Source organism: Anguilla rostrata, chromosome 2, assembly GCF_018555375.3.
Source record: "Anguilla rostrata isolate EN2019 chromosome 2, ASM1855537v3, whole genome shotgun sequence".
Classification (NCBI taxonomy): domain Eukaryota; kingdom Metazoa; phylum Chordata; class Actinopteri; order Anguilliformes; family Anguillidae; genus Anguilla; species Anguilla rostrata.
In genome coordinates, this window is record NC_057934.1 from 64,098,838 (window position 1) to 64,111,761 (window position 12,924).

The following is a 12,924-nucleotide window of genomic DNA, read 5'->3' on the forward strand; positions in this document are numbered from 1 at the left end:
AGTATCACCACATACTTGCTACAGGTCCCACAGACCAACCTATCCACCAACCTGTAGCCCCCAGCACTGACTTAACCTCACAAGATACCTACCAGCTGATCACAGGTATACTCTCCCAGTGATGCAGAGGACAGACATTTCTGAAGACCTGTTAGCACAACAGCAAGTGACACTTGATACTTTCTTGATACTTCTTTCTTGAGACTATTTGTACTTCTGTGCACCAACATTTAATGTATAGGAGTCACACAGACGTGTAGGTTTATCTTAACATTCCACTTATCCAACTACTCTGTAGAAAAAACTTTAAACTCCCATAGGGAAACTAAGCTCCTGATAGACTACCTGTATTAAAACCAAAAGATATCATTAGATAGGATGAAAACTTTTGGAATGTGTCAATATTTGTATCTTTGTATGTTCTAGTGATCATACCAATTAATATTCTTCTTTTGCTCATTTTTACTTCTTCCGTTTTGTTTGTCACTGAGGCAGTATATTTTCCAACTGTATTTATTTTCTGAGTTAATGGTAAGTTATTTCAATTTGTCAGTTGTTTCAGTTGAAAGGTAGATGTATAGTATATGGTGTAGTAAACGATAAAAATACAAATTACAATGTATTTATGCACTGAACTGTAAATATCTGCAGTCTTGGTATTTCTCAATGGAGTAACAATCATGTAAAAATGGAGTTGCCATAACAGAGTGCTTATTGATAGTGTTAACTCTGCTACCTTTAAATATTTTTAAATAATTTCTTAAAAACCTTTAAAAAGTGACATATTTTACTCATTTTAAAAATCCTTCAGTGTATTGTGACTGCCTTAAGAATTTCTATATTGTGTTTTGTGGTGACTTGTGTCAATTAAATTATTTTTGCATAATGAATCATTTCCAAAGCACTCCACAAAGACACCACAATACCATTTTGCACCAGACCATATTAATTAAAACGTAAACACCAAGTCTTTTTGAAAAAAGAAACGTTTTATTTATTAGCAACTGAATCCAATGATGATACAAAACACAACTTCAAAAAATGTGGAGGGCGCACTGGGCTGTTCTATTAATCTTAGAAATTCATGAAAAGATTGCTTATATTTAAGGACATACAAGACATTTTTATTTTCAAGCCGGCAACATATATACTAAAAAATATTTTCAGATGTTTCCTGCATCTTTGGCAAGAATAATGAATCGTTGAGGCGTAGTTCCGACAAACACAAGAATGACACCGATGTTCGTTAAGGAGAATGAGCACAAGCAAAAGGTTGTTACGCACATTTGTTCATTTGGAAAAGCGTTTCGAACATATTCGAAATGTTTATTTTGTCCCATCTCAGTCTAAGGTAACAAAGCTATCTCATCTTTATCACAACAATGATTGTATCTTGCAAAATCAGTGTGCGCAGTCACATTCTTATTTGGTCTATTAAGTCAAGTGAAGCACAAGCGATCTGCAACAAGATTACTCGTACCGGAGCGACAGAACAGTCTGCCGAATTAATGAGGTTTCAGACACAGTATCCTCATGGAAATGACAAACACTGCAATATATGTTACCTTTTTAAAATATCACTTAAATATATTTCACACTCACAGCAGTGTAATATAGTCAATATATGAACGTGCCAATAATTTGTAATACGCATATCCTCCTGAGATCCCGGGGGAAAAAAGTTTAAAAATTATACATTTTTTACGTAATACAAGTATCTTTGATTTCAAAAAAGCATTACAGTGAAAATACTTTCCAAACTATAATTCTATTTTAATTGAATGCCCCTTGTTGGTTTCCGCATAGTAGAATATATGGTTTTTAAGATTAAGACCACAGACTCAAAATGAATTGCTGGGCCTTAGGAGGATATATTGTGAAGTGGAAAATCTTGGTGATATATTTTATTTAAATATATCTTCGGTAATATTTTATTTCCGTAAGGGCGGCCACTGTACAGAATGGGGAAATGCCAGGAAGCAATCTGTGCCTCATCAATGTATGCGCCAATATAAAAACTGCATCGCTTGTTAATGGGCCCAAAAACCAGCCGAAGGCATCCAAATCCAGAAATATGACATAACTAACTTACGAAATATCAAGAACCCATAGCAACACCACAAAATGTTTTACAATTCAAAATTATTAAAAAAAAAAAAAAAAAAAACTTTTCTGGGGGTTTCTGTGACAGATTCCAATTATGTTCCAATAAGATGCAACTGAGTGTAACAGGAAAATAAAGAATACAAAATATATCATCAAACAAAAAAAAACAAAACAGGAAAGACACAGAAATGCCAATGATCACTAAAGAGGGCTATGGTGTGGTCGACTGTCAGGAGCAGATTTGAGACAGTTTACTTCACAGTAAATTAAGTTAGGCTGTTATAGTCTTTGCGCATCAAGCATATTCTTTTGGCCCCTTTCAAGGTAGTTCTAGTTTATCACATGCACACCCAGTCTAAAAATGCATACTGTACACTCATATCAGTTATCAAAAAACCCAAAGGAAAGACTAAATGAGTAGGGCAGAGACACACCTGTACCATATATATATATATATATATATATATATATTATACGGCCTCTACCTTATCTGACGATTGTCTTAACAGCCAACTAATCTTCACGATTTACCACAATGACAGACCAGCAACTGAAAATGAAGCCAGGCCCCACCCTTTCCAAAAACTCCAAATTATTCAAATAAAAAAAAAAAATATTATAAATTATTCCTCTACTTGACCTGTGTTGGAACAGCTTCTTACAATTCCTTTACAAGGGTGTAGGATGGGATGGGGGGTGGGGGGTGGGTGGGGGTGGCAGGACACAGAAGGCAGAGGGGCAGCTTTCTGGTGAAGATGCAGAATCCTCCGTAAGAGAGACCCACGTGTAGAGCTGTTTAAATCCGGAGATCGTTGACGGGCCCCGTCGTGACATAACCGGGATGTCCGCGTGCCTACCCCTGTAGACAGTGGCATCGGTACGGTCCACACTCATGCAGGAGCGGACTTAGCTGCAGCACATTAGCATACACAATCACGCAGGCGCACACATAGAGTTATATACACAACCTTTCCTATGACCCGGGTCGAAACAAAACAACATTTTTAAAACTTTTTAAAAATAAATACTTCTACAAACATAAGCGACTACTTTTCATTCACTTCTACGCACGTCTATGGCATTTATTTACTTTTTTTTTTTTTTTTGCTTTACTCAAGGCACCAAATCATCTCTATTGCTAGTAAAAACGGTGAAACAATTACACTGTGGGACTGAAAAATCTCAGGACTGTGTGCAGTCAGTTCTTGGTACATGCCACAGAACACCAGATCAGCCACACCAGCTCAGGCCTGGACGGGAGGGAACATCCCGTGTTTTTCAATGGGAATGCTTGTCGTCTTGTATGTATTTTATTCCAAATTATTTCACCGCGTGACGTATTACAGTCAGATATTTTATCCTTACACTGCAACGAGATACATACACTGTTATCCAACATTAAGATCCATATGGGAATAAAGAAAATGCTTCATAGGACCTTGCATAGGAAAGGTCCATTTTAAACGTGACAGTATATTTTTTCAAACACCATTTTGAAAGATCTCAGACCTCTTCACACGTGTGTACGCAACATTTGAGGCATTCGTTTAACAGGTTTAGACATCAAAAACATTCATTTCAATCAACCCGTGCTATTCTCTGCGATTCCTAGTAAGAGCTTTCATGTTAAAGTTACCGCCCATTATTGATAATGACATCATCAGAAGCAGACCTGCTCATTATTAAAAGACATCAAAGCCAGGAGGAAGACAGCGGCTCCATGACGACGTGGAGCAGGATGAAGGCCATGCTAATTGTGGTTTTATGTGGTAATGGAAAGTCAAATCGCTTCTAATATTTTTTTATCATACTACTTAGTCATGGCGCTTATCAGTCTATTTATTTTTCTAATTGTAGGTTTTATCATCGAATAAATAAATTACATTTTTGGTTATTTCCTATTTATCATGAGTTTTAATAACAAAAAACCAAAAATGTCATTTATTTACCTGAATTCTTTACCTGAAAATACAGAGGATTCGGTTGTACACACTGAATGTTTCGTTTTGCCATAAGGCATTTCATTCTCCAGAAGTGCTGACATAACCCGACAGCAAAACGTACCCCTCTGCAGCAGAGGAGAACAGAGAACAGCAGTTGTAGTTCCGTGTTGCGTTTTGACTCTTCCAAACTGGTGTTTGAAGCACAAATTTATTCATTAATTTTTTTTTTGGTTTGTTTTTATTTTTAAATAAAGCTGCAGTAATAATACAAAAAACAATAGCGACAATAGTCCCCCCCCTCATCGAACACACAAATATGCTCCGCTAGCCAACAAAAAATACAATTCTCCGCCAAGTCTACATCCGGGACCCGTGAATCTGAAAGAGCTGAAAAGGGGAGGGGAAGAGGAGGAGAGGCGTTAGGCGCAGCCCCCAAATCCATCAGCTAAAACCCATGCATGCAGCACACAGCCCTTACTACTGCATACCCCCACCCGGCCCGCGGAAGCCAGGGCTCAGAACTCAGTGACATAACCAAGACTGTGAGGTCAGCAGATTAGCACAGAAGCATGGAGAGTGTCTGATTTTAGATGTTAATGGTGATAATGGATGTAAGTGAGCGATGGACAAAGAAATAATAATGCTTCCGTATATTCTCTTTACTCAGCTTTTTTTTTTTTTTTTTAATGCTGAGGGTGGAAAATGTTTTAGGTGTCAAAAAGTTAAGGAAGCTGCCTCATGGTCACTTGGTCTCACTCTCGTTTTTCTGTCTCTCTCTCTCTCTTTCTGTGCCTTTCCATTTGTGTCAAAGGTCTAATGAGTGCTAAGGTCCACATTAACCTTCAGGTTCACTCTGGGTCTGAGAGAACACGCAGACACGGCAAATTGGACTGTCTGAAATGCAACGGGACGTGACGCTATGCTAATGCGTAGCACGCCACATTTTCCGCCTCTGCTTTGTGTGACTGTTGCAATAATGTGTGTGTGTGTGTGTGTGTGTGTGTATTTCTGTGAGCTCAGCTCCTCTGAGTGTTCTGTACATATCTGAATCCCCTGCGCACATGCAATGCTACACTAACTGCAATAACAACAAAAAAAGACCTGGGCTAATCCATTCCGTTGCACTCGAACACTCACCACTATTCCAGCACATTCATAGTGTCTCTACCAAGAGGGAGATATTTGGCATGCAAAAACTAAGAAGTGCCAAAAAAAAACACCACCAACGCATACACAAGGACTTAACTGCGTAACTGATATTCTGATCATGGTTAAAACCGGTTTGAGTCTGTCACACCGTGGTGAGCTGCTTGGTAGACTGCATGCAGACAGCAACCAGCACTAAAGGTAACATAAAACACTATGACAAAATTGAGACAGCCCCTCCAGCTTTGTCATTCATTTATGTTCTTTTACCCAGTGAGATTTTCTATTGCCCATAATAATTGCGACTGCTGCGTAGCAGTGACATCACAATCAATCACAATTGTAAATGGGCCACACTATCTCTCCCCATCAGAACTGTGACAGCTTCAGTAATGTCAATGTACCATGAATCCCTTCTGCTTACTTTTGCTGACAAAGCACATTACTGAGGTTTCATCAGGTTGAGGCTTGCTAAAACATGACAGGCCTCAACAGTGGCTGAAACACCAAACACGCTTCAATCCAAAGACACTGGCTGTCGGGTTTCCTAAGGACAGAGGGCAGTGTTGGGTATTTGAGTGCGGTGTGATGGTGTAAAGCACAATGGAATGGACAGGCCCAGGACTCCAGGCCCCCATATTTAACAGCCTTCCTTCTGCGACCCTCCACCAGACCCCACACACTGGGAGCGCTCCTCACCCATTAAAACGTTTGGGACAACACAATACGACTGTTAATCGCTAATCCACTCGCTCGGGGTGTCATTTCTCTCTCCCTCCGCCTCATCCCTCGCTCCATCCTCCTCCTGCACTTCCGAGGCCTTGCTCAGTTAAAGGGAGGAAAACGGGGGCAGAACAAACGAACGAACAAACGAACAAACAACAAAAACAAAATGGAGAGAAGTTTGATGAGAATCAGTGGGAGGCGTGAATGAGGCCTGCTGACGCTGAATGAAATCTGGATCCTAACGGGAAATGTCTGCTTCTCACAAAAATGCTTTCGGCTGAAATGAAATGGTGGCATATAAATGTTACGAACACACAAGCGCACACACACACACAGGCACACGCACGCACGCGCACACACACACACACGCTGCGCCGCCTGTCTAACTGACTGTGCAGTGCGGAATAGTGCAGCATCAGAGCTGGGATAACGTTCACTGCTGCGGATGATGCTGTTAACACACATCGTCTGTGTTTAGCATAGAGGTGGAACCATAACGCTCCAATGTTCTAAAGTTCAACCACAAATGAATCTCAGCAAAATGTCCCATACTCCGCGTGTGCACACAGATGGGTTTGTGTGTGTCTGCACGTGCACTAGTGACTAAACATACTTTGTCTCTGTTGCCTCTAGCATTGTTGTGTATGCTGTGTGTGTGTACGTGTGTGTGCGTGTGTGAGTGATACACGTGAAGCAGGCCAATGTGTGCTGCCTGACCTTGGTCTTGTGGCTCTGTTCTGCACCCATGCCCCCGCCGGACGTGTGCAGCTCCTTGGAAACCACACACAGAAACTCGGCCTGGTCTTCCGTGCCATAGCTGTAGGACGACCCGATGTTCACCATCTAACAGAGGCACGGGGGGGAGAGAGAGGTGCTTCCGTTCACAAGCTTCCATTCAGGTGAACAAGCTCAACTTTTCCCTTCTGTACAGGGCAAACCTCAACACCGTCGTGCTCATGAGGAGTTTTATTCAACAGAAGACCGTAAGGTTCTCCATGTGGTGTGCAATGCGAACGGAAGACTGCTCGTCTCCCATTCGACGCTGAGCATTGTGGGGGACGTAGTCACCGTGAGTCAAACACGTAGTCCTAGCAGAACGCATCAGCAGACTGACCTGCTCAAACTTCCAGCCGTCAGACATGGTGGAAACCATCTGGGTCAGCTCCTCCTCCTGGCACTGCAGCACCCGGTACACATGCTTCGGGGGTACCTGCTGTGTGTGTGTGTGTGTGTGTGTGTGTGTGTGTGTGTGTGTGTGTGTGTGTGTGTGAAAGAGAGAGAGAGAGACAGAGAGAGAGAGTGATCGAATTTATGTCCCTTTTATATCACATTATTCTCTTTGAACACGATATTTATAGACCAGAGTCAGCCACATTGGGTAGAAAATGAAAAATAGTGGGAGGTAACAGATGGAGAAAGAAGAGAGAGAGATTGAGAGAAAGAGCGAGGGGAAAAAATGGAAGAGTCGCAGTGCGAATGATGGGAGTGTAGCAAAGGACTTGTGAGTGAAAGATATACGTGATTCTCCAGAGCGCACTGCACCTCACCTGCGTCGCTTTACAGTCGCGTTCTAGAATCCTCTCCTTGATCAGTCTGATGAGCGGCGTGATGTTATAGAATTCTGCTTCTTCTAAGACACCTGGAGTAAAAAAAAAGAACAAAAAAAACCCCATTATTTTACATATATATAAAAATATCAGCGTGGGGAGTCAACATCCAAGGTGGCACTCCTGTGCAATCTGACACATTTAAATTCCAATCTGAATTCTGAAGGCAGAGAGAAATGGTTTAGATTACAAGGATCTATATGGAGCCACCTGCAGACCAGAGGGGAACAGGAGCAGGGAAACAGGAACAGGGGAATGACAGCAGGGAACTGGAGCAGGGGAATGGTAAGCGAGGGAACAGGAGCAGGGGAGCGGGAAGCAGGTAACAGAAGCAGGGGAACAGGAGCAGGGAAACAGGAAGCAGGTAACAGAAGCAGGGGAAAAGGAGCAGGGAAACAGGAAGCAGGTAACAGAAGCAGGGGAACAGGAGCAGGGAAACAGGAAGCAGGTAACAGAAGCAGGGGAACAGGAGCAGGGAAACAGGAAGCAGGTAACAGAAGCAGGGGAACAGGAGCAGGGAAACAGGAAGCAGGTAACAGAAGCAGGGGAACAGGAGCAGGGAAACAGGAAGCAGGTAACAGAAGCAGGGGAACAGGAGCAGGGGAACAAGGTAGAGGAGAAACATTCAAAAGCAGCAGACCTTCCTCAGCCAGCTCCTTGTTGTAAACCAGCTTTCCGTGCCGCAAGTAGTTGAGGATGGGGCCAAAATAGGTGGGGTCCCTGTCAATCACGTACGCTCCAGTCTCATCCTGCGGGAGGGAGGGAGAAAAAGCACTCAGTAAAATAATTAACATGACTTCTTTACACGAGAGAGCTTTGTAATTTCTTTTTGTTTACTATCTATTTGTACAGCTGAATATTTTTTTTCTTTTTACTGAAGAAGTTGAGGTTATGTCCCTCAATCAAGAGTACAATAGCAGTGTCCCACTTGGGATTTGAACCTGCAGCTTCTGCATCCACTATGATACACTACCATCATAGCACAGTAGCTAGTGTGCATGGAATCAGCTGGCTACCAAATATTGGGAAATGGAGCCTGAATTTCCTTTGTATTCATTACATTTTTTGGTCAGCACGGAGAGCTGTTGTGTAAATGCTCTCTTGGGAAAAGCAGCACAACTCCTCCTGGTGTTTTATTTTAAGAAAAAGGAGGAGGAGGAGGAGAAAGGTGCCAGAGCACAAAGTTTCATCTGAAAAAGAGCAGAACTGTGGGGGTGTATAGCGAGAGAGAGAGAGAGAGGGAGGGAGGAAGAGAGAGAGAGAAAAGAAGGGAGAGAGAGTGGGAGGCAGAGAGAGAGAGGTAGGGGGGAAAGAAAGACAGAGAGAGAGAGAGAGGGACTTTCTTGAGATATGATATGTTAGTAAAATAGTTAAGGTCACATTTGCATGGTCTGTGTCACTTCCTGCTTTGCTGCCTTCACTCCCAGGCTGCTGAAAGGCAGTGGGATATCTATGGTGACACAGAGAGGGTGTTACATTCACATCACTTGGCCTTTTCTTATGTGGACCTGCCTTTACATGGCTGTGTGAATGTGCATTACACACTGAGCCTTAGGCACACTGAGAGGGAGGGAGGGAGAGAAAGAGAGAAAAAAAGAAGGGAGGGAGAAATAGGGAGGAAGAAGGAGAGAGAGATGAGAGGGGGAGAGAAATAGGGAGTGTGTGTGAGAGAGAGTTATGGAGAAAGAGTGAGAAAGGAGAGGAGGGGACAGACAGAGAGAAAGATAAGAGGGGAGACAGAGGGAGGAAGAGAGAGAGAACAAGGAGAATGGACAGGGTCAACTGAGAGAAGGATCAAATTCAAAACAACAGTGCCATAAGAGAGCAGCACTCTGTGGGGAACGTGAGGAGGGAGGCAACGAGAGATAATTAGACACTGATCATGGAGAGGCATGAGGACGTCAGAGAGCGGAAGGCAAGGAAGACACAGCCAAAAAAGCCCCACCCACCCCAGCCTCAGGTACAGATGCCTCCACCGCTGGATGTAGCGTGACTCAACATGATAACATGGATTTCAACACCTGCATGCCACATGCATGACAACACACACACACGTGCATCATACCGACACAATGCCGTGCACATGACACACTCACAACACAACCACGGTCACAGCATGCAAAGCGCACATACACACACTCACATACACCATGCACTGCGCAGATACTCTAAACACACACACATGCACACACACGCACACACACGCACACACAACCAGTAGTCCTAGCAGACAGGTGGGTATGCTTGCTTCCAGGGGCATACTGCACTCCATAAACTACACAGCCGATCCACTGCCGTTAACACAGACCACAAACGGCACGCGAACGCTCACCTGCACACAATCACACACAGCAACGATATGGCCGACGGATGCTGAGAGCGTGTCAGGCTATTTGCATAGAGATTGTTTGCAAAGAAGTCCACTGAAAAGCACCTGCAGTCACAGGCCTAGGCTTTGTTTAGTGACAGCGAGGACTTCCACAACACACCATTTTCACGCTCCGCTGGTTCTCCACTCAATGCACCTACTATATTAAGCAGCGTCATTTATCCACAAGGTCAACTACTGCCAGAACTGCACTGACATTAGATCCAACTCAAGCTTCTCCCTCGTGCCACGACAGTTTGACAAGCACCGCACATTACCTTATGCGCAGACTCATTTTGCTGTCAGTTACCTTAGTTACTGCATTCAGTGCAATGCATCCCATTTGTATAGAGACTGTCAATCGCAGTCTGACAGTTTTGTTAAGATTTTACCCGAATAACAGCAGACCTCTGAGACGTGGCGCCGTTAACGCAGACAAATTAAATGCAGTTAAGCACACATCGACTCTACGCAGAGCGTTAATGTTTAACCAAGCATTTTGCACAGGGAAAGAAGCGGTGCAATGTCCATGGGGCATTCAATCCCAACAGAAATGCCAGGTTGGCACACACAGGTTTTGTTTATCAATGCAGAGAACTGTAAACACACACTCACACACAGACACGCACACACACATGTCAAATGCACTCGCCATTATTAAAAAACTATTTTAAAAAAGCAGCAGCATCACAAAATTTGACAGATTAGGCTATATTCCAAATGTGACATCTGGTCACATGCCCACGTCAATGCACCTCACAGTCACAGCCCACATGCATCCCGTCAGAGCACCCCCCCCCCCACAGAATCTGCATAAGTCAATACATAGATGTTTGTTCACACACAACAGCCGTATCAATTGCACAAATAGGACTAGTCACTCTGTGCTCCCTTCTGTAAACTGTTCTATTATTTTGCTTGCTGCATATCCACACTCTTCTTATCAGTAGATGTTATTAAACAGGCGAGTTCAGGCAAGTAGAGGAATCTGGCTCTGAGGGAAGGACATTATAAATTTTAATCTGTATTATTACGATCACTTTTAGTTTTTCAAAGAACGGTAAACAAAAATAATTACCAACAAACTGTGCGTAAGTCAAAACAAAGCTAACTTCAATGTCAAAGCATTGTTCTTCAATCCAAACATGAGTACATACCATACTAGTTTAAAAAAAAAGGCAATTTCCATTAGAATTAATGGACGTTTTGGTTGAGTTTCTGATTAAGCGTATTACTTAAGAGACCTGAATTTTTCTCCATGCTTCATTTCCTCATATAGTTTTACATACTAGATAAACTTATTGTAGAGGATACCAAAACTGGATTAACAAGAAAGAACAGGACTGAAGATGGCTCTACACACTTGTGGACGGGGGAGTGGAAAACAGGTGGAACTAATATTAATAAAGAAGCGTGCACGTCTGTGGACTGCGTACACAACAGGGCAGCACTCTTCCAGAGGTCTGATGCTTTCTGCTATCATTGTATCACAGTGCAGCTCCAGTGCTATCAATCAAGATTAGGCCACTGGAGAGAAGACTTTGTTGGGACTTGTTGGCCTTACCTACCAACTCCCCTGCTCCGGTGAGACACAGCTGGCTTTCCCAGCAATGCAAGCGGGCAGACCAAACCCAGTGTAAACCCATACGTGTGGGAAAGGGGTCGAACCAGGGTCAAAATAACACAATGTGAAATGACAGCCGAGATCAGAGAGATGGACGCAGAAAGGGAGTGGATTTTGAGGTGGCTGCGGTCTGTAATGGATAAAGACATTACATGATAGAGGCTGAAAATGGAAGAGAGCTGGGGAAGTGGCTATGTGGAGAGACGAGGAGATTGGAATAGGGACAGTGAAAAGGTGAGGAGAGCCAGAGGCGTGATAGGGGCAGGTGGCCATAAGGAGGAGACGAACGAGGGGTCTGCACTGAGATTAGGTCTTAGGTCTCTCTGTCCGCTCCTGCACCCGTGAAGGTCATTCGCTCACAACCTCCCCCATTCATCGATTTGTATCCAGAGCTGGAGCAACACTCATTTTACAGTCCACTGTGCACAAGAACTGCCAGACGCACTGGAATACCAACATGGCCAGCTTTCAGGGACGACTGCATTAGCGCTTACAGACCAGTGGCAGACTAGACTCACACTACGGCAATAGGGTGCTGCTGTCATGCTAACACACTACACTGCTCAGTATCCAATCATCCACACACGAAGCCGTGCACGTGCGCCGCAATCTGACTGGGTACCACCATTCGTTCCGTTTGTTGCATTTCCACACCGACACCATGTGTGCTGGTTTATGCACGAATATAATACGAGTGGCCGACGCGCTTAGACTGGTTGCTACTGCGTAACCGGTTGCCACCAAAACCCCCCTTACCCATCAAATCTCGCCTTACCGTGTCCGAGTGCAGATCTTGCTGCTGGCATAGCCGATAGAGAAAGGAAGTCTGCTCTTTCAGTAGGGTTTGGCGCGTTGTGAGAAAAACTGTTCCGCCGACGTTCAATCGGACCCATTTCCCATTGTTTCCGCCGGTGCCAGGATTAATCCCCGAACCGTTGCCTATGATTTGACTCGGAGATTCCGACGCGCTAGTTTCGGTAGGGGATGGGGTAGCTGTGGTTGTACTCTCGTTTCCATCGCTGTCTTTGTTGTTATTGTTGTTATTATTATTATTGTTGTTGCAGTTGCTATGAGTAGTCGGTAAAGAGCTGGCTTCCGACATCGCCTCCGGCACCCGCTTTCGTTTGTCCTGCGTTGCCAATCGAAAAACTAGGGATGTACAGTATATGGACAGACAGGGGTTCTGTTTATACTTCCGTCCCTGTTCTTCTCTCCGTCACCGTCTAGCTGCACAGCATTCCCTCTCCTCACTCACAACGTTATTCTCCGCCTACACTGTGGTGAGTGAATAGCCCAAGCCTGGAAGCGTAATGCATTGTGGTCGTTGTAGTTTAAAATGGACTTGGGAGCGGAACTGACTTTTTTTCCTTCTTTTTTTTTTGGAGCGAATCTTTTTGAATCTCA

At 43.7% G+C, this 12,924-nt stretch overlaps 1 protein-coding gene across 4 annotated transcripts; it reads right to left on the reverse strand.

The window, feature by feature from the left end:
• Positions 1-2,159: 2,159 nt before the first annotated feature.
• kctd17 (potassium channel tetramerization domain containing 17) lies at positions 2,160-12,815 on the reverse strand. Of its 4 annotated transcripts, none has more exons than XM_064323844.1 (7): positions 12,296-12,815; positions 8,169-8,277; positions 7,469-7,560; positions 7,036-7,131; positions 6,639-6,764; positions 5,895-6,015; positions 2,160-4,436 (listed from the first exon to the last, which is right to left on the reverse strand). In XM_064323844.1, the coding sequence occupies exons 1-6, from the start codon at positions 12,620-12,622 to the stop codon at positions 5,929-5,931; spliced, it is 837 nt and encodes a 278-aa protein (XP_064179914.1). In that variant the 5' UTR covers positions 12,623-12,815; the 3' UTR covers positions 2,160-4,436; positions 5,895-5,928. The 4 variants fall into 4 exon arrangements, with proteins under 4 accessions (XP_064179914.1, XP_064179913.1, XP_064179916.1 ...); XM_064323843.1 differs by having other exon boundaries at positions 7,036-7,134; positions 12,296-12,813; XM_064323846.1 differs by lacking the exon at positions 12,296-12,815 and adding an exon at positions 10,207-10,341 and having other exon boundaries at positions 7,036-7,134.
• Between the last annotated feature and the right edge of the window lie 109 nt (positions 12,816-12,924).

Excerpts from the sequence above, each read along its gene's own strand:
- kctd17 (XM_064323843.1), bottom strand. The coding sequence starts at position 12,622 with ATGTCGGAAGCCAGCTCTTTACCGACTACTCATAGCAACTGCAACAAC. Across the intron at positions 8,278-12,295 it reads AAGATCTGCACTCGGACACG|GATGAGACTGGAGCGTACGT; the intron begins GTAAGGCGAGAT and ends TCCCTCCCGCAG. Across the intron at positions 6,016-6,638 it reads AACAGAGCCACAAGACCAAG|GCCTCGGAAGTGCAGGAGGA; the intron begins GTCAGGCAGCAC and ends TAACTGAGCAAG.